Here is a 26,938-nt window from a genome sequence, read left to right on the forward strand (position 1 = left end):
GGACAAAGTATTTTATTTTTAGATCTCTCTTTTCCGGCTAGAGGGGCTGTTTTTGGAACTTATTTGAATAATTAAATTTGGCATTTATTTTGAAATTAATGTTATCAAAGCATAGGATTATTTCTTCTATGGAGACTATGTTAAGACATATGTGATATTTCTGCTTCATATATACTTAAAAGTTATTCTGACCAAACAAATAACCCAGTTAATAGGATGAAAGGTAACACTGCAGGATCTTTTTACTGAATGAAGGAAGACAAATGGAGTTGATGGGAAAAGTGAGTACCCTCAGCGGAAGAGGGATGGCATTTGGTCAGCGATAAGTATGCAAAGGGCTGTTTCCCCACCAAACACTGCCTGAGTGCAGGATGTGCCGTCTGCACTTTACTGATGACCACATTCCTCTGCTTAGAGTTAAGAAAGTCAATTTACCGTGTCTGAGAAACGGTAAAACTTCTCCAATGCAAAAGCTTCTGTCTGTGGGAAGGTAAAGTGGACCAAGAGGGATTGAGAAACCAGAGAATCAGGTCATAAAGGATTAAATATAATCACACAGTTGGTGTTGATTGCAGAGATCATACATATGGATCAATTAATAGATTTTCACATTTGCAAGATATCCACCCTCCAAAAGAGGAAGTGAACTAAAAAAAAAAAAAGTTTTTTTTTCTGCACCACATCTTAATTACAATATTTGCTCCCTGAGTATTTCAAACAAATAATTAGAAAATAATAATATGTTACTATTTTTGCATTTCTACATTTTTCTAAAGTGCCAATCAACTGGAAAACTTAATCCTGCTGTTATTCTGTGAGCTAAAGCATAAGGAGTGTCGAATATTGTTATCCTGATACACTTAGCGGTGATAAAAGTGAATAAAGAGCTGCTTTGGTAAGGATTGTTTTTTGTTTTGTTCTGGTTTGTTTTGTTTTAAAGGAGGAACCAGAACTGAGCATCTAAACTTGCAGTCTATTACGTTCCCCACTGGCTCCTCTGACTGTGGGATGGGTGGGAGGTGGGGATGATTTCAGCCCCTCTTTGGACAACACATGCTGCACTACTTCTCATTTCTCGTGTTTGCAGCACGGTGCTGACACACCCTGAATTGCAGGAAGGAGAAGAAAGGTAGAGAAAATGAAAAATAAATGTAAACCAGTAAACCCAAAGGAGAGGGAAAAATCAGTATTGTTTTACTTCTGATTAATGATGTGAGAAGGAAAAATTGTCTTCATCAGGTATTAATGGGAAAAAAGAGAGAAGAGCTTGGCCCCCGGGACACAGGATGCTTTGTCCCGTGCTGGTGTTTCAGTCACGTCGGGTATCATGACAGAAGGGGGCAAACAGGCAGCGAGGGAGGGAGAAAGAAGGGGAGGAAAGACAGGGAGAGGCAGAGCGGGCAGAGTGAGGAAGGTATAAGGAGACCAGCAGGAGATAAAGAAAAGTTCATCTCCCCATGAAAATGTTTTAATGCACAAACAATGTGCTTTTATTTTCATAAAAACTTGATCCAGTGCAAACTCTGGCATTGTTTTCCTGTCCGGTATGTTACCCAGAGTATCACAGTGCTAACATTCCTTCCAAGCTTCAGTGAGTCTGCGTATTTATGGGAGCAGCAGTGATTCTGGGGAATCACTTAGACACGCCTGAACTAAATGATCGCTTTAGAGTATGTTTAATACTGAGTTGGCTCAGCACTGAGAGATCATGGCTTAGTGCTTTTAAAAAAGTTTTATAAGTGTATGAATCACCATCAGTAATTCAGAAACCATAAGAAATTCCTTTAAAAAAATTAAATCCTTAAAAATGCCCACTCCATAAACCAGACTGTTAATTTTGAGATTTGAGAATGTTTTGACTTAAACATTTCAGAATATTGGATTCTGGCCACAGCTTCTCCCGCAATATACAACTTTGATATTTCTATTGCTTAAGAGTCGTTTGCTTTTAAAATGTCAGCTGGCACATTCTCTTAAAAGTAAACTCAGAGATAAGCCGCTCCCTTTCAGAAAAGGAAAGAGTTTGAAATTATATGCATATAAAAAAGAGATGACATGATAACTCTGAATAGAGGGTAACAACCCCATCCTGTACACCCAGATCCAACTAGGAGATCATGTCTACCATTTCCTGTGGTCTCCCAGTGACGTTCTGTGTAAAACCTCTTCTGGGTTTCATTTATCAGGTGACCCAGGGCAATAATGACATCTTACCGTGTTTCCCACAGGGAGTCAGAAGAAATGTCTTAAAGACATAAAAGTATGCGTAAAAAAGAGACCACGTGGTTTTATGTAAATATCACAGTATTAATAAACAGGTAATATTTGATGGAAACAATTAAAGGAATTAGTTTGAAAAAAGGAACAATCTTAATAGCTATATCTGATGATTAATGTCAGGTAAACCCATCAGAAACCCTGTAACATTGCAAGTAAGGATGATAGATTTTACTAGTTGAAGCAAAAAAAAAAAAAAAATGGTGCTGTTCCAGGACATATATCAGAAAGAAGCTGATAAAGCTCTGGTGCCAGCAGGCCTCCTGCGTAAAGCAGAGCTGGATATTACCAGTTTCTCCCTGAAGCTACTTTTGACAATTTAAGCTTCAGTTGGACAAAACCAAAGGAACATCATATCATCTGGTCCCCAGTCGCCATTTCTTCTCGATTACATCCTTATTAAATATAACAAATCCACTTTCCAGGGAGAACTGGCATCCTGGAGAACTTCATACGTGCAATCACCTACCTTGTTCTTTCTCTTCCGTCGGAATCTCAGAAGTTCCTTGTGCTGTCTTGACACAAAATTTACAGCTGCATATTCCAGGAGGGCTGAGAACACAAAAAGGAGGCAGACAGCCATCCAAATGTCGATAGCTTTGACATATGAAACCTACGGGAAAGAGACAGAAATTAGCTTTGCAAGTTTTCTGTATGAGTTACATGTTAAAACTTGGGTCATTCTGGCTAGCTTTTTTTTTTTTTCCCAAGAGAAGCACTAGACCAAATGTATGATGAAAGAAAATAAGATGAAAAGTAATTTTACCTCCAAGGAAGTACATAAAATAACACTGAAATATAATTCAGGGTAGCATAATGCTTGGAAAAGCATGAAGTAATACTGAAATCTAGATAATGTTGTTGAACTTTTAGCTCCACATTTCTTCATTAAAACAGTTTTTTTTTAAATTTTGAAGTAATTTTAACCTTAGAGGCATGTTGCAAGAATAGTCAAAAGAAGTAGGAATAACTCTCTGTATCTTAATATTCCAGCCTCTTAAATTTTTATCTGATAGTTAAGAGCGACGTCAGTACACAAAATACACATTGTGACAGTCCTCTGCGTTTGCTGGTTCTGATCCTAAAGTCCAGCCGTCAGCTTCCTAACAGACAATGTAGACAAGGAGCCAGGAGCCCTGTGTTTACCCCATAAAAACACTAGGTCAGGGGAGCATTTTATCCTCTGAAATCAAAGCGCCCTCAGCAGCATTCTCACATGAATTACAGTGAAGTGTTTCTCTGAGCCTGGAGACCACCGCCTACTTGCCATGTCAGCGTCTAGGAAGACGGCCATAAATTACCAGCTGAATGTGCAGAGCTGGGTGACTGCAAGGCCTTGTCTTTTTCACTCTGAAAAATCAGTTTCGTCATGTAGGGAAAGGAATCTTAAGCATCATATGTTCCGTAGAGCTTTTATATCACGGGATTTTTTTTTTTCCAGAAAAATTCTGCCTTCGTTCTACTTTGCAGTGTTGTTAGAAAATAGAGAAAGTCTGCTTCTTGTTGCCAAATACACACATACTGGATTTTATCATTAATCATCCTGGTTACAAAGATTAGACTCCAGTCCCCTCGGCCCTGGGGAGCAGGTGTGTCAGGGAGCCTGCCTGCGCACAGCTCTCCTTACATCTGCCCTTCCAGTGATCCACGGACATGGACGTGAGGAGAATTCAAGCTGGAATATGATAACAGTAAAAAAAAAAAAAAAAGAACTCTCTAACTCTCTGGCTTGAAACAACCAAGGTCATTCCAAGTCCCTTGGCACTGAATGGTGACAATGGACGAGTGTGGTCACTGCCATCCTCACCGCGACCTCCGCTGACGGGGTTGTCACTGTCTGGAACACCGGCAGTGACCACAGCAGAGGAAAACCAGGGCGCAGGGGGTTCTTATGTTTGGAGATAATTACCCTGGGCTAGAAGTGGCACAAATCACTGTGCTCAAAACTCATCAGGCAGAATCATTGACAGTCACCCCGACAATGACAGCCCTGGGGGGGGGCTGCCCCATGTGTGCCAGCACCCGTGGCAGAGGGAGTGGCGGTGGACACAGACCCACTCTTTGTGCCTCTGAAACAAAACCGAGGATCCTTTCAACAGGCACCCCTGCCAGCACAGGATGGAAGACGGGCGTGGACTTTGATCTGAGGGCTGTGACATCTTGGAGACAGAACCGGAGAAGCTTTGTTAAAGAGCAAAGCCCACTGCTGTCGAGAGAGAATCTGTGCATTCACTAGACGGTGACACAGAAGAGGAGACCTCTTCTGACCTTCTACCCCAAATGTGTCCAAACCGCGTCAAGTCAGAGTTCAGTGAAACCAGTTGTAATCAGGGACAAATAAGAAAGTCCAGGGAGTTCTCTGCAGCGCTGACTTAATTAATCTAGGACAAGGATCACCTGGGTGGCGGAAGGACAATGGGCAGGCTGCAAGCCAAGTTCAGGCATGGGAATGGGTTTGCTGGCATCGAAAGGCGTCCCCACAAAGAAAAAAACGATGTTTCCAGGTGTGGACTGCACCTCACCAGTTAACCACCGGACTCATCCTCTTCCCTTCCTGGTTCCGCCAGACCCGCCTTTGTGCACTTACGTGTGCTCACGCCCTCTGCAGTCGTTTGATCTTCTGCTTGCTGACTCAGAGGAACAGATGGCTTGCACGTATCTCAGGCAATTCTTCATAAATCAGTTTAATTTTATGCTAGTGTTTAGTAAGATAATTGAGTAGCAACAAGTTTGGATTGTAGTCCTTCACAAGTGCGCTGGGTGAGCTGCGTTCCAAGTATGGTATCATATGCCAAGACTCAGAACTTTCTCTTACTCCACAAAGAGGGAGTCAGAAGGATTGCCTTGGGACCCGTGCTGTCCCATATGACAGCTGGTAGGTGACAATGCATCCATGGGTAAATATTCATTAGATTACAACCCAGATGACTAACATAGTAATTACACTGACTGAATTTTACATTACACCCCAGATTTCTGTTAATAGTTTCTCAAAATAGAAATTTACAATGCATTTACAAGCAGCAGAGCTTTTAAGGATAAAGAAACTGATTAAACCAGAACCTGGGGTTTGAACCCCCAAAATCTCACGCAAACCAACTTGGAGGCAACTTGACGTGGCTACTTTTTCCAGGAAAGTTCATATTTTGTCGATTCTTTTCTCAAGCCAAATTTGCTTTTTATCTAACAAAGAGATACAACAAAACATCACAGTGCACTGCTTGTGATTAGCCAAAACAGCCCTTTGATTTGGGCAATTTGTTCTCTGTTGAATGACAGTCAATCTTGGTGGATTCTCCCAGCTCCTCAGAATTGTCAAGTCAACTGTGATGAGTCATTCTACCCATGGAACAGGAAAGAGGCACAAAGCTTGCAGCTCAGGGTCTTTTCTCTGAGTTACGCTGAAACATTTCCACTTGTGCCGTGCCTTTTTTCCTAGGAATTTTGTGTCAGATCAGAATGCCTATTTATTTATCTTTGAATTTGTAACATTCAAATTGCAGGACACTTAATCCTTCATCTCTTCCTCGTGTAAAGAGCTGTGTAAGAATTTTGCCTTTTGTGACACTTAGAGGAAAAAATTATATTCTTTTCAAAATAATTCCGAGCTTCATTTAAGACTTAAAGCCAAAGAGAGAGAATAGAATAAGAAAAAAGGAAAAGAACAAACAATGTTTTAAGAACAGGTGCTAAAGTAAAAAGAAGCTCATACTGAAAAGACAAAGAAGTGTCGGCTGGACTGTTTTCTTGCAACACTAGGCAGTGAATCACACAGATTCTGTGAACTTTGACATTCATCACCCTGGAGGGCAACTCACAACAGCACAGTCCTACCAGTGACACGTTCATACTGATTATGATCCTCGTAAACCTTAGTAAATGAATGCTGCTTTGAACACAGTATTTATTTGCCACACAAAGGTTTTTGTTTTAAGAGAGGAAATATAACAGAATTACAAGAGCGGAGCTGCATTATTTCCAAAGTGATGAACTTCACCAGGCCCTTCAGTCGCCAGACAAAACAAATGCCATCAAAAAGGCTAAGGTATTTTTGAAAGGTCAGCCCATTAGCTCTGACTTTCGTTTCAGTTATGGAAGTTTCACCATCGTCTCTTCCACAGGATGACACGACGCTGATGTTCAACACTAAGACGAATCTGTAAAATCCACATGTTGCCAGAGATCTTCCTAGGTGCACGGCAAGTCTTACTGTATTATCTTTTTCCACCTGCTCAAGTAAAGCTGAATTATATTTGTGCCTTCTCTGTCCTCTGCATTCTTGTACTGGAGGGTTTTGTATTTCTGTAACATCTCTTTTATTATAACCATATAGCTTCTCATTCTCTTTTTTCCTGAGGTCTACGACTTTCATTTATGACTTCAAACAGGAATCAGGAAGACAGACAGAGCCTGTATGGTGCTTTCCAACACTGATTTGGGGACCAAATTCTTTATTCCCCTGGGAAAGGGGGAGTTTTACATCTGTTTCTATCTGTCAGGAAGGTTCATGGTATGATTCTAGGATATATGTGAATGCCGGCAAGGGAGTTTAAGACATTATTTAGGTAAAATTGGCTCAAAGTTGCACATATATCTTTTGTTTTTTAATTTAGTTTGATGCCAAAGCCATTGTATTATGTCATTTCATAAATCTTTAAGCTTTGTGATTTGGTCATATGCTTTTTCCAAATTGCGCCATCAGATTTAAGAATTTGTGCCAAAGCTCTGTCTCTATGCCAACCACAGAGGGCAGGCTGGGTAACTGATAAATTCAGCTTCATAAGATCTAATAAGTCTAGCAATTGTAGGCACTCAGAGTGACTGTAGCACCAGAGATCTCCATCAGTTTCTATTCTTATGATAGGACCCACCTATGTTTAGAAATTATCTATTTACTGATGCTAGATAAAACACTTATCAAATTGAATGATATTCATAGGCAGCATATCTTTTGATTCTAACAGCAAAGGTTAGAAAAAAATTATTTTTTCATCCACCATTCCTTTTTTTGTTTTTCTCCTTTCCCTAAGTGAACGTAATAAGGAACAAGATTATTTATACAGTCAATAAAACTTTTAAAGAACTAAATTAAATATATTACATCAAATATTGTATTATAAAGTTAAATTTACTTATTAGCGAATATTTGGTCACATTAATAAATTAAAAGTGAACCCACTTGCATCACAATTGTACTGAACTTGAGGGAAATAATTTTAGTTAACTGTGCTTTGAATAGATACTAGAATCCTGTATTTAAATGACAAAGACCAAAACATTACAGACAATAATAGTTATCAAAAGGAAAGCCTGATTATTATGCAACTCTCTCCCCCTCGTTTAGTGATGTTGAGGTTTACAACTTACTCTCCTTTAAATCTGCAGGGTACTTTTTTTAGAAAAATGAGGACATATTTTTTGAGAAGAATGAGGACTCTTTAGGTAAGAACATAATAGTGAATACCAATCCTTCATTTTTTTTTCACATCCCCTGTCTTTTCAGTGTCATGTCACATACATCTCTGTGTGCCCACACCTCCTGGTATCCGAATATAAATGTAGTGGTTAGATTTCAATTTTCTAACCACTTCTGTAGCTGCTGTCTTTATGAAAAATAGAAACTTAATATGAAGGCAATCGTTATGATTTCTACGAACCAATGGCTTTACTATACTGTAAGGTAGATACAGGTAATTTTGAAGTTTTTTCATTAATTTGGTGATTCTTAGGGGAAAATATGATTCTACATAAGTAAAGAGTAATTCAATTAAGTTTTTACACTCTCTTGGAGAAATGAAAAAAAGACATACACTTGCTTTTCCAGCTAAGACTAAGTAAATGCTTAAAAGCTCACACTGTCTTTAAATTTCTGAATGGTATTTACTCAGCAGACACATATTATGCCCTGACTTAGGCTCTGGGGGTAAAAATATGTAAAAGATAGTCTGTCTTCTCAAAAAGCTACTGTGTGGATGGTGACACTTGTGAACTTGTGCAGCTGATATGAAACAGAAAACACACACCAAAGCGGGACCTCGGCTGGTCCTGTGAAATAAATCAAAAAAGGGGATGGGAGCAAGTCTCTTACAGGAAATAACCAATCGTTGGAAGCAGAAAAGGAAGAGAGCAAGATATATTGAATATTGCTGTATACCCAGATCTTCCCAGCGTCCCCTAATGTGGATTCTTTCTAGGATCCATAGTTCACAAATAAAATTACATTTTGGCCCTTCTAAGGTTTTCCCTGTTCCTACCTGTCCTCATCCCTAACAAACAATAGAATTCCCTAGGGCCAGGATCTTAACGAGGAATTAGTGTAAATCAAATAAATGCTCGAAAATAGTTCAGTGACTCACCCTATCCTCTTGTTCACCCCTGAGTAAACCTAATTCTCCCAGGGATTGTTTGTCCACATCTTTAAAAAAAAAATAGAAATCACAAAATGTTGGGAATCTCAAAAAGTTTGGGAGAAAAGTTTTGTGGCGAGTAGGTCTTGCCTTTAATTAAGCTTTCTAACCTGTGTACGGGGGAGAGATGGCCCTAGAGGAGGAAGGAGAGAAGAGACCTGAATATTCAGGTCCGTCTCCAACAGGAGGAAGAGGGCCAGCCACAAGTACGTCTTTTCTCCTCTTTCTGGATTTTATTTTATTCTCAGAAAAAATCATCTCTGGTCTAATTCCCTGTTTCATCTGTAGGGGACTCCCAGGAGTCTGAGGCCTGAGTGTCACTGGTCTGGAAGTCCTGACTTTGAGCCAATTCCATGGGGTGCTTAATTTGTTCTTCAAATCATTGAGACTTAACTTTCTCAAAAATGTTTTCTGTTCTTCAAATTGGGTAATTTCTCAAAAATGTTTTCTGTTCTTCAAACTGGGTAATTTCTTTAAGTTCATTACTATTTTTTTTCTTCTCTTCAGTTTGTCCAGTGCATTTTTTTATTTCAGATACTGCACTTTTTAGATCTTGAATTTGCATGTCGTAGTTTCGTTTCTTTCCTGAGATGATCCATCTGTTTACTGTTGGAAGATTATTTACTTAAAGTCATTGAAGGCATTCATCATAGCTGCTTTAAACATCTGCTGACTCCAACATTTGAGTCTGTTTCCACTCAGTTATTGTTTTTTGTTTGTTTGCTTTTCGTTTTTGTGGGAGGTTTTTATTGTGTGTTTGTGTGTGTGTGTGTGGTCTTACAAGCATCTCAAAGTGAACGTGTTCGACCCCAGAAGTTACCTCCCCACAGTAACTTTGTGCCCAGTTACTCACTCGAAGGCTTCTTTCAACTCCTGCCTTTCCCTTTTTTTTTTTGAATATTTATTAAGGCTTATTAGTTTCTTATTTTTAACATTATTTACTGATTTATAATCATTTTACAATGTTGTGTCAAATTCCAGTGTAGAGCACAATTTTTCAGTAATACATAAACATATATATATTCATTGTCACGTTTTTTTCTCCATGAGCTACCATAAGATCTTGTGTATATTTTCCTGTGCTATACAGTATAATCTTGTTTATCTATTCTACAATTTTGAAATCCCAGTCTATCCCTTCCCACCCTCCACCCCCTTGGCAACCACGTTTGTATTCTATGTCTGTGAGTCTGTTTCTGCTTTGTATTTATGCTTTGTTTGTTTATTTTTGTTATTGTTTTAGATTCCACATGTAAGTGATCTCATATGGTATTTTTCTTTCTCTTTCTGGCTTACTGCACTTAGAATGGCATTCTCCAGGAGCATCCATGTTGTTGCAAATGGCGTTATGTTGTCGGTTTTTATGGCTGAGTAGTATTCCATTGTATAAATATACCAACTCTTCTTTATCCAGTCACCTGTTGATGGACATTTAGGCTGTTTCCATGTCTTGGCTATTGTAAATAGTGTTGCTATGAACATTGGGGTGCAGGTGTCATCCTGAAGTAGGGTTCCTTCTGGATATATGCCCAGGAGTGGGATTCCTGGGTTATACGGTAAGTCTATTCCTAGCCTTTTGAGGAATCTCCATACTGTTTTCCACAGTGGCTGCACCAAACTGCATTCCCACCAGCAGTGAAGGAGGATTCCCTTTTCTCCACAGCCTCTCCAGCATTTGTAATTTGTGGACTTTTGAATGCTGACCATTCTGAGTGGTGTGAGGTGATACCTCATTGTAGTTTTGATTGCATTTCTCTGATAATTAGTGATATTGAGCATTTTTTTCATGTGCCTATTGTTCCTTTGCATGTCTTCCTTGGAGAATTGCTTGTTTAGGTCTTCTGCCCATTTTTGGATTGGGTTGTTTGGCTGTTTCTTATTAAGCCATATGAGCTGCTTATATATTCTGGAGATCAAGCCTTTGTCGGTTTCATCTGCAAAAATTTTCTCCCATTTCGTAGGTTGTCATTTTGTTTTACTTCCGGTTTCCTTTGCTGTGCGGAAGCTTGTAAGTTTAAGTAGGTCCCATTTGTTTATTCTTGCTTTTATTTCTATTGCTTGAGTAGACTGTTCTAGGAGAACATTTTTGACATGTATGTCAGATAATGTTTTGCCTATGTTTTCTTCTAGGAGGTTTATTGTATCTTGTCTTATGTTTAAGTATTTGATCCATTTTGAGTTGATTTTTGTATATGGTGTAAGGGAGTGTTCTAGCTTCATTGATTTACATGCTGCTGTCCAGTTTTCCCAACACCATTTGCTGAAGAGACTGTCTTTATTCCATTGTATAGTCTTGCCTCCTTTGTAGAAATTAGTGGACCAAAAGTTTGTGGGTTCATTTCTGGGCTCTCTATTCTGTTCCATTGGTCTATATGTCTGTTTTTGTACCAATATCATGCTGTCTTTATGACTGAAGCTCTCTAGTATTGTCTGAAGTCTGGGAGAGTTATTCCTCCAGCCTCTTTGTTTTTCTTCAGTAATGCTTTGGCAATTCTAGGTCTTTGATGGTTCCATATAAATTTTATTATGATTTGCTCTAGTTCTGTGAAATATGTCCTGGGTAATTTGATAGGGATTGCATTAAATCTGTAGATTGCCTTGGGCAGTGTGACCATTTTAACAATATTGATTCTTCCAATCCAAGAGCATGGGATATCTTTCCATTTTTTAAAGTCTTCTTTAATTTCCTTCATCAATGGTTTATAGTTTTCTGTGTATAATTCTTTCACCTCCTTGATTAAATTTATTCCTAGGTATTTTATTGCTTTGGGTGCTATTTTAAAGGGGATTGTTTCTTTACTTTCTTTTTCTGTTGATTCATCGTTAGTGTAAATAAATGGCCTGATTTTTGAACGTTAATCTTGTAACCTGCTACTTTGCTGAATTCTTCGATCAGCTCTAGTAGTTTTTGTGTGGACCTTTTAGGGTTTTCTATATACAGTAACATGTCATCGGCATATAATGACACTTTTACCTCTTCTTTTCCAATTTGGATCCCTTTTATTTCTCTCTCTTGCCTGATTGCTGTGGCTAGGACTTCCAAGATTATGTTGAATAGGAGTGGTGATAGTGGGCATCCTTGTCTTGTCCCAGATTTTAGTGGGACGCTTTTGAGTTTTTCACCGTTGAGTACTATGCTGGCTGTAGGTTTGTCATATATAGCTTTTAAGATGTTGAGATATGTTCCCTCTATAACCACTTTGGTGAGAGTTTTTATCATTAATGGGTGTTGAATTTTATCAAATGTTTTTTTCTGCATCTATTGAGATGATCATGTGGTTTTTGTCCTTTCTCTTGTTGATGTGATGTATTACATTGATTGATTTGCATATGTTAAACCATCCTTGTGTCCCTGGGATGAACCCCACTTGGTCATAATCTTTTTTATGTGTTGTTGGATTCTATTTGCTGAGATTTTGGTGAGGATTTTGGTGTCTATGTTCATCAGTGATATTGGCCTATAATTCTCTTTTTTTGTACTGTTGTTGCCTGGTTTTGGTATCAGGGTGATGGTGGCTTCATAGAACGAGTTTGAGAGTATTCCCTCCATTTCAAACTTCTGGAAGAGTTTGAAAAGGACCGGTATGAGTTCTTCTTTGTATGTTTGGTAGAATTCCCCAGTGAAGCCATCCAGTCCTGGACTTTTATTTGTAGGGAGGTTTTTTATTGCTATTTTGATTTCATTTCTGATCGGTTTGTTCAAGTGGTCAGTTTCTTCTTGATTCAGTCTTGGTGGACTGTATGTTTCCAGAAACTTGTCCATCTCCTCTAGGTTATCTTGTTTGGTTCCATATAGTTTTTCATAATATTCTCGTATGATATTCTGTATTTCTATTTTATTTGTTGTAATTTCTCCATTTTCCTTTCTTATGTTGCTAATTTGTGCTCTCTTTTTTCTTCTTTGTGAGTTTGTCCAGAGGTTTGTCAATTTTATTTACTTTTTCAAAAATACAGCTTTTGGTTTGGTTGATTTTTTCTATGGTTTTTAAAATCTCTTATTTTATTTATTTCCTCCTTGACCTTTATAATTTCCTTTCTTCTGCTGCCTTTTGGGGGTTTTTGTTCCTCTTTGTCTAGTTCTTTTAGCTGGTGGGTTAAATTGTTTATTTGAGATTGTTATTCTCTTTTGAAGAAGGCCTGTATCATTATAAACTTCCCTGCCTTTGCTGTGTCCCATAAATTTTGTGTGGTTGTGCTTTCATTTTCATTTGTCTCAAGGTATTTTTTAATTTCAGCTTTGATTTCCTCATTGACCCACTGGTTTTTTAATAGCATATTTTTAATCTCCATGCTTTCCTTTTTTTCTCCTTTGTTTCTCTGCTATTGATTTCTAGTTTCATGGCATTGTGGTCAGTAAAAATGCTGGAGATAATTTCTATCTTCTAAAAATTGTTGAGGTTTCTTTTGTGCCCAAGTACATGATCAATCCTAGAAAACGTTCCATGTGCACTTGAAAAGAATGTATATCCTATTTTGGGGGGTGTAATGCTCTGAAAATATGCACCAAATCTAATTTTTCTATTGCATTATTTAGTTTCTCTGTTGCCTTATTTATTTTCTGCCTGGAAGTTCTGTCTAGTGATGTTAATGCTGTGTTAAAATCTCCAAATATGATTGTATTCCCATCAATATCCCCCTTTGTCTCTGTTAGTAATTGTTTTATGTATTTAGGTGCTCCTATGTTGGGTGCATATATATTAATGAGTGTAATATCTTCATCTTGTATCACTCCTTTAATCATTATAAAATGTCCTTCTTTATCTTTATGGCCTTTGTTTTAAAGTCTATTTTGTCTGAAATCAGTACTGCAACACCTGCTTTCCTGGCTTTTCCATTTGCATGGAATATCCTTTTTCATCCTTTCACCCTCAAACTATATGTGTCCTTCTCCCTAAAGTGGGTCTCTTGTATGCAGCATATTGAAGGTTCTTGCTTTATTATCCAGTCTGCCACTCTATGTCTTTTGACTGGAGCATTTAGTCCATTAACATTTACAGTAATTAATGATAGATGTGTGTTTATTGCCATTTTGAACTTATCTTTGCAGTTGATAGTTCCTCTTTGTTCCTTTCTTCTTCCTTTCGTGGTTTGGTAATTTTCCTTTGTATTATCATGCATTTTATTTAGTTTTTGTGACTCCCTTGTAAGTTTTTGGGTTCTGATTACCCTATCCTGTAAGTCTATTAGCCCATTACTATATCTTGAACCCATCCTACCAAAAACAAGAACTTCAAAATAGAAAGAAAAAAATACTCTATATTTTCTTGCTTCCTTCTCCTACTCTTAATGATTTAGATGTCTTCTTTTATAATTTCGTGTTTATTTTATTTGTAATTCATAAATTATCACCTTTCCGGTTATGAGTTTCTCATTTCTGTAGCATCCTGCTGCTTTTCTATTTAGAGTAGACCCTTCAATATTGTTTTTAGCATGGGTTTAGTGTTGCTAAACTCTTTTAGTGTTTGCTTGTCTGTGAAATTCTTTATCTCTCCTTCTATCCTAAAGGATAGCCTTGCTGGATAAAGTATCCTAGGCTGCATCTTTTTTTCATTCAGGACTTTGAATATGTCTTGCCACTCCCTTCTGGCCTGTAGTGTTTGTGTAGAGAAATCAGCTGACAGCCTTATGGGGGTTCCCTTGTAACTCACTCTTTGCTTTTCTCTTGCTGCCTTTAGGATCATTTCTTTATCCTTGACTTTGGCCATCTTGATTATGATACATCTTGGTGTGGGTCTGTTTGGGTTCTTCCTGTTCGGGACCCTCTGAGCCTCCTGTACTTGGATATCTGATTCCTTCTTTAAGTTTGGGAAGTTTTCAGTCATGATTTCTTCAAATACCTTTTCAATGCACTTTGTTTTTTCTTCCCCTTCTGGGATCCTTATTATGTGTAGACTCGCATGCTTTATATTATCCCATAGGTCCCTTATGTTGCTTTCATTTCTTTTAATTTGTTTATCTTTCAGTTGTTCTGATTGGGTGCTCTCTGTTGTCCTGTCTTCTAGATCACTAGTTCGTTCCTCTGCATTTAGTCTGCTTTGCACAGCCTTTAGATCCATCCTCATCTCAGCCAATGAGTTTACCAATTCCACTTGGCTCTTCTTTATAGCTTTGATTTCATTTTCGACATATTTTATATCTCTAAACACTATCTTTTTTAGTTCCTTTAATACTTTGATCACTCCTTTTTTGAAATCTTGATCTAGTAGGGTATCAGTGTCTATTTCATTGGTCATTCTTTCAAGGGATTTCTTATGTTCTTTTAACTGGGAATGGTTTCTGTGTTTCTTCATCTTGCTCATATCTCTCTGGCACTGTGGCTTATGGAGTATCAGTTATCTATTGAGGTCCTTAAAGGAGTTTATTTATTTATCTATCTAATGCCTATGTAGGAATAAAACTTTAATTAAAAAAAAAGAATTTTAAAAGGGAGAAAAAAAGGTTTGGAAACAGTGTATAATCAATTATAGAAGAGCAATTTGAATCAGACTAGCATTCAAGTCGAGACAACTTTTTAACAACCCTATTTAAAAAAAAAGGAAGAAAGATAAAAAAGTGATATTTGAAACCTATTTATAATCAATAACAGGAGATCAAACCCAAAAGAAATGAAATGAACTCAGGTGGATTTTTTAAAAAATAATCATGTAACTACTATAAAAGAAAAATTTTTAAAGGAATTAAAACTAGAAGCATATACAATTATTTAGAAAGTAGAAATTAAAAAGGTAATAGAACAGATAAAAAAGATGTGATAAAGACAGAATTTTGAAAAAGGGGAGCAAAAAGTGGTTTGAAAACAGTGTATAATAAATAATTGAAGAGCAAGTTGAAGCAGAATAGCAATCGGGTTGAGACGTCTCTTAAAAACCTTTAAAAAAAAGGGAGAAAAGAGAAAAAAATATTTGAAACCTGTGTATAATTACTTTAAAAGAAAAATTTTAAAGGGATTAAAACTGGGAGGATATATAATTGTTTAAAAAGTAAAAATTAAAAAGGTAATAGAAAATACAACAGGTAAAAACAGATTTTTAAAAAAGGGGGGAGGTGGGGGTGTGCTCCTGGAGACTGTGTGCTCTTAATGAGGTCTTTCTGTCTTAGCCCTGTTTTGCGAGCTCATTTTGCTGTGTCCAGAGGCCCTCCATTGGCGCCCTCGTCTGTGCTGCTTCCAGTGCCTGTCCGCAAGAAGATCGCGCCCCTTCCCAGCACAGCGCTCCTGCTGGAAAGGCGGCAGCCACCCGCCGTCTCCCGGTGCAGGTCGCCCCGCAGCTCCGCGCCGCCGCGCGCCCCGCCCCCGGTCGGCGCCCCGCCCCCGGTCGGCGCCCCGCCCCCGGTCGGCGCTCTGCAGGCGGCCCCGGGAAGACCGCGGAGCAGCCCCGCCCCTGCGCCACGTCCAAGCTCAGCTCCCTGTTTGTCCTGGCCGCGCATACTTTGCCAGGCACCAGGGTGGAAGGATCCTATCTGACCCGGGGTGCAGACAAGTCGCTGTCCGGACTCCGAGGCTGCTGGGCCCCCAGGTGCGGATTCAGGTTTCGCCCCCGCCCCCACCTGGGTGCCGAGCGCCGGAGGACATGGTGGTGCGCCTGAGCCCCGCCTCTCCTCCCTGAAAACCTTCCCTGGGTTTTCAGAGCTGGGGGTGTGCACCCTTCCCCGCAGGGTGCAAGCGCTGTGCTGTTTCATGGAGGGACCGGTCCCACTCTGCTTTGCCTTTTCATCTTCATTTTTTTCCTTTCTCCTACCAGATTTTTGGCGTCTTTGTCTTTTGAAGAGGACAGTGTTCTGTCGGAGTTCCGCAGGTGCTCTGGTTGGCTGAGTGGGTCCGTGGATGTGAGTCCTGGTGCATCTGTGGGAGAGGGTGAGCTGCGAGTGTCCTTCTACTCCGCCAACTTGGCCTCCCTCCCTGCCTGTCCCTTAATCCTCAGTGTCCAGTTCATGAGTAAATCCTGTCTATTTCACCTCCAAATACATTTTCTCAAAAAAAAATCTACCTGTTTCTAAACCCACCTTCTACTTTCCATCTCTGCTGCTGCCAATCTAGCCAGACCATCCTCTGCTCCGAACGATGGTCGTTTTCTTGGTAACTTCTCTGCTCCCACTTTTCACCTCTTCTATCTGCTCTTCACACTGAAGTCAGAGTGATCCCTCCTCTTGTTAAAATTCTTCTGAAATCCATCCAAAACAAACTTCATCCTGACCGAATTCTATAAAACCCTCTGTGATACAGCACCATGATCACTGCCATTTTTCCTCACTCACTCTCCTCCAGATACACAATGGAAGGAAGTGTCCCTGAAGTTTTACAACTTTGAAAAATTGCTGACAGTAGGATGCATTGTCACCCTCTTCTGGCCACCTAACACAGGCACTGAGGAAACACCGGATTGTTCCAAGTTCCAGGAAATGAATTCACAGGAGTCTCCTTGCTTTGGGCTATTTATTACATGCTTGATTTATGACACCATGGAGGCCAGTGCATCAGGAAGTGTCAGAGAGGACTCTCAGGTCTGTAGTTCATGAAGCGCTGGCTGAAGGACATTCTTTGAGATTTTCTACTTTGAGACTTGACTGATTTCCAAGCTCCTTCTTATCTACAGGAGATGCACTGGCACAGAGCCTGGACAAAATACTAAGCAATTATCATAAATTCAATGATTTATTGTTTCTTCCTCCTATCTCTGATAATCCCCTATTGTTTTCCTGAATTTAAGTTTGTTTTCCTCCTTCCTAGATTTTCATCAGTAGGAGAATAGTGGATGTTTCCACTATTAGGCATCTGAAGGTTCTTTTCTGGGGTTGAGAAGAGCAGATCTCAAGTTGCATCGTTTCAGACCTTTATTCCCAAACGCCAGGGTGAGCCCTCGTCCCTTGCCTTTCCCAATCATAGAATCAGAACTGCATTTTCCAGATTTTCCTTCTCATTTGATGACCTCGTCTAATAGGATAATTCATGTTTTTTTCTGAGACTTCTGCATCTGCCCTCCTGATTCTAACTTACACAACTGCTTACCTTCCCGCTCCTTTCCCATCACAAAGCCCAAGACGATGTGATTACCTTCTCTTAACATATCAGCTCGATAATCATTCTTTTCTGTGGATCAGAGTTAAATCTGCCCTCACATTTCCAGTGGCCCCAGTGCCGACGAACCGAGAGATGGTGAGGGGTGGGTGGGGGTTGTATACGTGTACATGTGTAATTGAGCTCATGATTGAGAACTTATTCCTTCTCTGAGATAACAGTGAAATTAATGCTTTTAAAAAAATTTCTTTAGGGAAAAGGATGAAGTCATTCCAGACCTTCTTTCCTATCCTTTCCTTTTTTTTTTTTAAACTGTGCCTCCTTTCTGTTTTTTTAGTTTATTGCTTTCTTTATTTCTGCTTCCTCCATTCACACCTCCATCCTCTCCCAATTCTGCCTTGATCTCTGTATCCAGAGATGCCTTGATACTGTGCCTCAGAGAAGCTGGAGCTTCCTGAAATGAAACACTTTGTGTTCTTCCTTCTGGTTAACTTACAGAATGAATGAGCTTTCATTTCTATTCAGCTCATGGTGAAAATCAATGAGTAAACTGGCAATTTCATTTACAAATTGACTGTGGAACTTCAGCTATTACTCAGAGCCCTTCAGACATTTATACATATATAAATAAGCACTTAATCTTATAAAGCAGCTTTACAATTTTCACTTGGACAATATTTTATAAAACATTAGTTCAAATGGATCATCTTGAAAATGTAATTATGTGGTCATAAAAGTAAACCCTATTTTGAAAGGCAATCATTAAATCTTAGCAATCTGAGCATTGCTAAATATCAAGTTCTTCCTATATTAAGTAACATCTTTCATGATAAAATGTCCTGCCATCAACTTTTATTTATTTAGACCTTCTAATTGAATAAATTGAATCAGAGAAGGCAATTCATAGTAAGGGTTAAGCAAGGCATGACAATGGATGCATAATTTCCTCGGCATGGCAGCAAGATAACATCAAATGTACAAGAAAAGTTAATATGATTTTATGACATTAACATACATCATTGTAATGAAAAGAACTGTGAAGCTCGCTGGAAGTTACATGGCATTATTTAATTTAGATAGTAAGAGTTTCTTTCTTAGACGACATTTAGGATAAGAAAATGATTCTCCATTGCTACACAGCTAAAGGGATGGAAAGAGCTTCCTGCAGTTTATTTCAGCACATCTTTTGAAAAGAAACATTAGGTCTTTTACAAGTTTTGTTTTAATTCTGGTAACTCAACACAGACAAAAACCATGGTTTACCTAAGCTTTTCTTTTTATTGATCTATGGCTACTTAAAAGGCAGAGTTAAAAATTACACACATAAAAAATAATAAATGCTTGACCCAGAATGTAAGCCTGTGGGCATTTTCATACAATACCTGTGGGAGTACAAAGGCTATAAATGTTTCTAGAGGGAAATTTGGCAACATGTATCAATGCGTACAGCTATCAATGCAGCAGCTCCTGTTCTAAGAGTTCCTACCAAGAAAATAATACAAAATAGATGTAAAGCTATGTACACACATGTACACACACATAGATTCATCTGTGTAATATTCATTATATAAATGTTCATTATTGGGTTAGTCCTGATGGTCAGCAGATTATTATGGCACATTTATTCAATGGAATATTGGGCAACATTAAAAACTACCCTATAGATTCAAATTACATACCTTATATATATTTATATATATTAATATAATTTATTTATATATTTATATATATTTAATTATACTATATTATAAATATAATATATTTATATATATATTTCTAAGGGTTTAAAATCTATAGATAATAAATTCTATACTGCATGAGTGCTAATGATGTTTAAATAAATAATTGGGATCATAACACCAACTGCACATAAAAGATACCATTGGTTTGTAGAATTTTTTCTTTCACTTATTTCTCTGTTTTTTCTGCCTTGTTTATACATTATTTTAAAATTGGAAATGAATGAACACAGATCTTCTGCAACTTATGATGGGGCTTCCATCCCAATAAATCTATCATAAATTGAAAGCATCATTAAGTTGAAAATGCATTTAACACACCTAACCTAGCTCAGCCTAGCTTTACCTCAGTCACGCTTAGAACACTTATATGAGCCTACAGTTGAGCAAAATCATCTAATACAAAGCCACTTTATAATAAAGTGTTGTACATCTCATGTAATTTGTTGAATACTGTACTGACATGGAAAACAGAATGGTTGTCTGGGTCCAGAATGGTGGTGAGTGTATTGGTTGTTGACCCTCCTGATCACGTGACAGACAGGGAGCCACTGTGGCCGCTGGCCAGCATCCTGAGAGCAGATGGGATCACATATCACTGGCCCAGGAAAAGATCAAAATTCAAAATTCAAAGTGCGGTTTCTGCTGAATGCCTATCAATTTCACACCACCCTAAAGTCAAACCAATCATCAAGGTGAACCATTGTACAACAAGGACCCACTAGAAATGCTATTGCAAACGTTCTGGCAAGAGCTGATAATAACACACACATATTAGTGCAAACGTGTATATGCCCATTGCGTGCACTTGCCTTTGGTAAGGAAGCACGTGATCCTGAACTCTGTGTGGTCATGGTCAGCACAGTGGTTATTCCCAGTGCCACCCTGGCCGGAGCAGCATCCATATTGATCCAGAAGGAAACCCAGGACAGAATAACGATCAGGAGACTGGGGATGTACATCTGGATCAGGTAGTACCCCATCTGTCGTTCAAGATGGAATCGCACTTCTATGCACGTAAACTTCCCTAATTGGTTGTAAAATAAATGCAGCAATTGGTAAAAATAGGCCTCTGTTATTGCATGAAATGTCACAATTCTGTTTCATCATAATTTTGCCCTAAAAAAATTTGTTGTAATGAAATGGGATCCTAAATCATATGTGCAAATTGGCTTCTGAAAAATATTGTTCTTATTTTACTGTTCCAGGAAATAATATATAATCTTCTATGACTTCACATTTGATTAACACTTCATATTTGTCAAACTTCTCAAAGGTCTGTTACTTCACTTGATTCATGTCTACCTTTGCCACTTCTATTAAACACTGTTTGGGACAATTTGGGGAAAGAGGCTTGCGTCTAGAAGGAAAGGCAATCACAAAAGGCCCTGGAGCAGGAAAGGTGTGGTGTGTAGATGAGAGAGCAAACTGCTGTGTCCAGATGATAGTGTGAGGGGAGAGAGGGACAAGAGGGTTGGAGAGAGGGGCAGGGACGCCCCAAGTTAGTGGTGCACTGTTACAGCAGCCGACCACCTACACCAACTCCGACTTCTTAGATTTCTCTAAAAGTTGCGTATGATTGCTACTGTCCCTGGAGAGCTGAGCAAGGTCACTGGTAGTGACCTGCCTGCCCATGACCTTTGTGTTGACCTGTTAACTTTGAACTCCCTACTGAATTAGCCTTACCCCCGAGGTAAGAAAACAGCACTGACTTTTTCAGCAGATACTGTGAGTTAGTTAAGGAGATAAGAGATCGGAGACCTTGGACAGTCATCCTTTGGTATCCATGAGGGATCGGCTCCAGGACCTCCATGGATACCAAAATCCAAGGATGCAGGGAACGTGTCAATGCTGTGTAAATAGATGCCAGTGCCCAGCAAATTCAAGTTTTGCTTTTTGGAACTTTCTGGACTTTCTTTCCCAATTATTTTCCATCCCGGTTGGTTGAATGTTTGGATGTGGAGCCCGCAGACATGGAGGGCTGACTGTGCTGTGAGAGGTCAGGTCACAGTTCTGGAAAACGCTGAGCCCACAAGAAATCACAGTTATGATAAGAGCAGCAGCTGATGCCAGTGGGAGGCCATATATGGTCCACAATGGGGCAATGCCTCAGCTCCGGGCAGTTTAATGGAACTTGTAGGAGGAGGAAAGGCAGCTGGAATAGATACTGTGGGAACAGCCTGTGCCCGCTGAGAGATGTGAACAGATAATGTGAATGTACAAGTCTTTCAATCCTTGATATCAGTAACTGGATCTGATAATTAATCTCAAAGGTAAAAGGCTACTATGTCAGGTGAATAGCAGGTGCTCAGTAACAATGCCTTGCAACACATGAAATTGTGGCCAAAAGAAAAGTTTAGGCAAGTGAAGCCTTCAACAAAAGCAATCTCTTTCATTTTTGTTAGCAGACACAATGTGTACAGCCCAAGGAGAGTTAAAAAGTACATTTTATTGCTTACATAGAAATTAAAGGAACTTTTTCTGAAACATCATTACTACGTGCCTATGGGTTTTGGGCAGAAGAAAAAGAAATTATTTAAATATAATTGAACACCAAGCATCTCTCTGGTTCCAAACAAACCAATTATGTAACAATATGCAATGAGTCAAAGCTTCTGTAAGTTTCAAAGGCATCCATTCTCTGCTCTATGACTATAAAACGCATTCAGCTACAAACTGTTAGTAATTAACCCAGCATGATAATTAAGAAATATCTGAAACACAAGTCAGACGTGTAATGAAGAATACTCAACCCCTACCTGTGTTGTAATGTTTAGTGCAGTATCGTAAATCTTTCTCTTCTTTCAACAGAAACTGGGGCAAAGTCAGTCCTTCTGCCACTTGAACAGGTGCCTCATCTTGCCATTCAAAAATGAGGTCATTCATGGTGTACCCAACTAGGCGAAGCAAAATAAAGAAATATTTACAGCACAAAAGGGCATTCAGAAGAATGAATTTTTTTTTAAAATCACCTGTACAGCTCACATAGAATGGGGAAGACCCAACAGTGTCATCTTAACTTTACTGACGGAGCTATGCATTGCACAATTCCAGTCTAAGAAATCTATTCATATGGAATATTTATCAAATAATGGAAGAAGTTGTAGCAGGCTGATAGTAAGTACGACATGGCATGTGGAAACCTTAAAGGACAAGCACATACATCCTTCTCTTGGGACGGGGAGCTACTGGACTAATTCAACAATTCATGTTGATTCCCCTCCATCACATCTCCCCTCGCCTTTTCTCAAATTACTCAGGACACTTTCGCCAAAAGCTGAACTTGTTATTGGTTAGGAAATGACCTAACCTGTTACATCCATGGAGAGAACATGCCAGAATTGCTACTTTTCTTGATTGAATCATTAACTATTTTAGTTTAGGGCCTCAGCTTTTATGTCCTGGGTCCCGAAATAGACAAAAGGGTATTTTCGACAGAAATGTCTGCTATTCAGGGAAAATCAGAGTACAAAGAAAATCCACATGGGATAGTTTGTGGAGGAGGAAACTCTCGCACATACCATGAGCAGATTCAGAATAGAATGAAATAATGTATTTTGTAATAAGCCAGCTCTTTTAGTAAATTCAAATGTCACAAATCTACAGGAGAGGTAGCTAAGAAAAGCAGAATTTTATCATTTTCTTCCCTCCAAATGAGAAGCTGTTGAAATGGACACTTGAAGGCTCTGCAGATGGAGTGCAAGTGAAGGAAGCCTGTGGAGGAGGGCTTTGTCAGAATTCACAGCTGCCCTGGAGGTAGGAAGAGAGAGGACGGATGGTCTGGCCTGTGGGCTAAGTCAAGGGGTCAGATAAAGGAGGCAGAACTCTAGGTTATGAAGCAGCAAAGAAGGGAAACTGTCCCAAACGAGTTCCCTGGTAGCCGATGTTGCAGGGAAGAGGTTGTGTGCATGATTAGAAACTGCCGGCACGGAGCAGGTTCGACTGGACAGAGTGATGTGTATGAAAGGGAACCGATCACCCTGCTCCCTCCCCGGAAGAGGACGTCCTCGAAAGAGGACTGATCCAGCTGCAGTGGCGGTGACTGGAGCCAGACACCCATCCCCACCCTCCTGGCCCCAAGGCGCACCTCACGGCATCAGCTCCGCTGGCCATGGGGGAGGTGGTAGAGGGGCACCTGTGGTTATGTTACAGAAATGACAGGCCAGCCAAGAAACAAGCACCACTTGGAGGGTTGGAGTGCTCAGATGTATTACGCCGGCGGGCTCAGAGGGGCTTCTGCTCCGAAGCTCTGAGCACCTCCAAGACGTGCGCATGAGGTTTTACAGGGTTAATTACAAGCTTGGGGTATTTGGCCAATAGGCATGGAACAGCTTTAGCAACATCATTATCACCAAAGTAGAGGCAGGGGGGCAGCAAACCAACATTTCAAGGCCAGATATGTCTCTTTGAAAATCCAGCTGGCTAGCAAAAAAACATGAACAGGGAATCAGCAAACCAAAAATAATTAGCTCAGATTTACAAGTTAGCCCAGCAGAACTCAGATAAGTAATCCGACACTTGCTACACTTGGACTTGTGAGTTAGCTTGTTAGCCCAGCTGGGCTTTTCCTTCACAGTTAGAGGGCATCCTTGGACCGTCTGGGATTCTGCTGTCCAAGTTTCAGCAGCAGGACCATCACTGTGACGGCTCACCGTGGAACACGCACTGTTTGACAGAGGCGGTAAAGTCCTCCAGACTGAAGGGGACACGCCTGAATTCTGGTTTCAGAACAGACAGGGGAACTTGCAAGACTGTCCTCGAAACCCCTGGACTTAGCACAGCAAGGACTTCTGCTTGACTTGCTTACACAGGACACAGTCCATGGACACTGCAGTTACTGCTTTGGTGGCTAAGAACAGAAGGTTCTCACATTCATGCCTAAGTCTTTTGACACATCCAGCATAAATAACATTTGACCTAGAGAGAAAATAGATGCACGTCTCTCAAGGATCAAAAGGTAGAAAAATGGGCACTTATTCACTTTCAAGTAGGACAGTACCCAATCCTTCCACACGTGCAACCCCTGAAGTCCGAATATGCAGGGTATTTCCCAGTGTAGACGGATAAATGGAGAAATGAACTGAAACCCTGTTTTGTTTTTACAGCCTGAACTTTTATGGAGTCTCCTTTGAGAAGGAAGTAGGTCTCTGACACTCCCTCAGAGACGAGCCTTAGGTGGTCTCTGGGGCAATTTACCCGCCGCACAGTCAGCTGCTCTTGTGTCAAAGAATCACCCACACTAAGTGATTTCGGCCCGGGCATTTCATAATCAAATGATGCTACGTCCTGCAGGGCCATAAAATATGTAAGTTTGAAATCAGAAGGAAGATAGTGAGATGGCAAATTTAGGCAGTAACTTACAGGGTGTTCAAGGAAAACAGCCAGAGGTTAATTTTGTCTCAAGGAATCTTCAAACATAACTAAAAAATCAATATTCCTACACGGTTGGCAGTGTTGTAGCATCCTTGCGCCCTTGGCTGGCAGAAGTTCATACCATTCTGAGAACAGACTCGCTTATGAGATCAAGGTTGGGAGACGAAATGCCTTGTACCATAGTAAGTTTCCCAACCAGGGATACTTCACTGAGGGGACAAAGACATCGACTACCCCCTTCAGCCAGCAATTTCACGTGGTAGCTGCAGTGAAACGTGCAAACAAATGGCTCAATGCAACCAGTTGCTTCTTCAACTAGTACTTATTGAGCACTGACTGTATGTAAGACAACCTACTGGACTTCCGGGAACACGAGGGATTTTCAGCAGGTAGGAAAGAAGTGGCCTGGGAGAGGTACAAAGAGCTGTGTGCGTTCAGAAGAGGGGTCAGTGTCACTCAGAGGCCTCGTTCGAGGTGGATCTTGAAAAAAGACAGAACCTGTGTATAATGCGAGGGAAAGTGAGGTACTCAGGCAAAGGGAACAGTATAATTAGTTGAAAGAAACTGCAAACTCCCAAGGCTTACAATAGGAATAGCAAGAACTTCATTTTTCTAGAGCCAGTTTGCACGCAGAAGCATACGGAATGAAAAGATAAATTAATCTAAGACTATGTCAAATTTAAATCCCAGGTTGAAAATTTTGATTTTTAAAAAATTCCCGGTGGGCAATGACAAACAATTGAAATCTTTCGAGCAGGGGAGTGACATGGTAAAAATTGTGGTTTAGAAACATTACTGTAGCAGGATTCGCAAGGTCCAACCTGCTTTCATATTCATAAGACATTGTTCACCTTTTTTCATTGTGTTGACATTTGTCCAGATGGTGAAAACACAATGGGGAAAACTTCCAGCGCTTTAGCATAATTAAAGCACGCTGGTGGTTACTGTTTTCTTTACTGCCATGTCTTGCAGTGAAAACAATGCCACTTTTGTTTAAGAATGTCCTCGATCCTTGATGAAACAGTAACAATTATAATCTTATTAAATTCTGACCCTTATATAAATGTACTTATAATTCTGTGTATGGAAATGGGAAAAACGGATAACACATTTCAGCTGCCTATGGTAACACGATGCTTCTTTTAAGAAAACGCACTGGCGTGATTGATTTGCATATAAGCCAGCCGGTTTTTCTTGAAACACCATTTTTACCGAAAAAAATGACCAGCAATGTGGTTCTTGTGGTTAGGTAGATGTATGATCATTTTCTTGAAAATAAAGCTAGTGAGTGAACCTATCATGTTGAGGGAAAAAGCCGACATTGTTGTTGCCAATGACGCAGGTCGAGCTTTCAATTCAACGTCAGAATTTTGGAAAAATGTATCCCCAATACTTACAGACTTTTTTTCTGATGAGCCTGATGGTGATAGGAACAAATATGACCTTTTGATATTGTACAATGTCACGTGTCAATGTTGGAATATACTGAATAACTCATTAAGCTCATGTCTCCCAAATGACCAAAGCATGGTGTTAAAAGTCATGCAGAGGTAAAGGATCCACTCAAAGTTCAAGACCCACAAACAGAGTAATTTACAAGAGTGTGAAGAGTTCATTGCTATGGCTCCCAATTTCATATTGCAACTAACGTTTAAGGAACTACCAACTTTAGAAACTAAAGTTTTTTTTTTTTCAGAACATAGAATTTCCTTCTTTCCAAAGGCTAAGTAGTATCCTATTGAATGTATGTGATACAGCTTCTTCATCCACTCATCCGCCATGCGGAGGTAGTCTGTTTCCCCACGTCTTGACTGCTGTGAACAGCGCTGCCACCACAGCAGCGCTAATATTCCTCCAAGGTCCTGACTTCAGTTCTTTTCAGTGAATATCCAGAAATGGGATTACTGGATCACATGGTAGTCCATTTTTAATTTTTGCAACACTATAGATACAGCTTGAGGAGAGGGTGTTAAGAAAAATAAGCCAGAGAATGTTCACCACCAAGAGTGAACCCTAATGCAGGTCCGTGGTCGTAACAAGTGTACCGCTCTGGGGTGGGGTGTTGATACCGGCAGAGGATGTGCGTGGAGGCAGGTAGGGGACAGGGTAGTGTATGGGAAATTGTTACT

The 26,938-nt window shown here is 39.7% G+C and overlaps 1 protein-coding gene across 1 annotated transcript in view; it reads right to left on the reverse strand.

The window, feature by feature from the left end:
- The window catches only part of GLRA3 (glycine receptor alpha 3), a 211,561-nt gene that overhangs the window by 10,185 nt on the left and 174,438 nt on the right, over positions 1-26,938 (reverse strand). The window contains exons 13-16 of the mRNA XM_072952569.1: positions 22,196-22,333; positions 20,249-20,463; positions 2,747-2,890; positions 436-480 (exon numbers count right to left, since the gene is read on the reverse strand). Coding sequence (XP_072808670.1) covers positions 436-480; positions 2,747-2,890; positions 20,249-20,463; positions 22,196-22,333 — 542 coding nt within the window. The remainder of the gene's footprint in view (positions 1-435; positions 481-2,746; positions 2,891-20,248; positions 20,464-22,195; positions 22,334-26,938) is intronic.

Source organism: Vicugna pacos, chromosome 31 (assembly GCF_048564905.1).
Source record: "Vicugna pacos chromosome 31, VicPac4, whole genome shotgun sequence".
Taxonomy (NCBI): Eukaryota; Metazoa; Chordata; class Mammalia; order Artiodactyla; family Camelidae; genus Vicugna; species Vicugna pacos.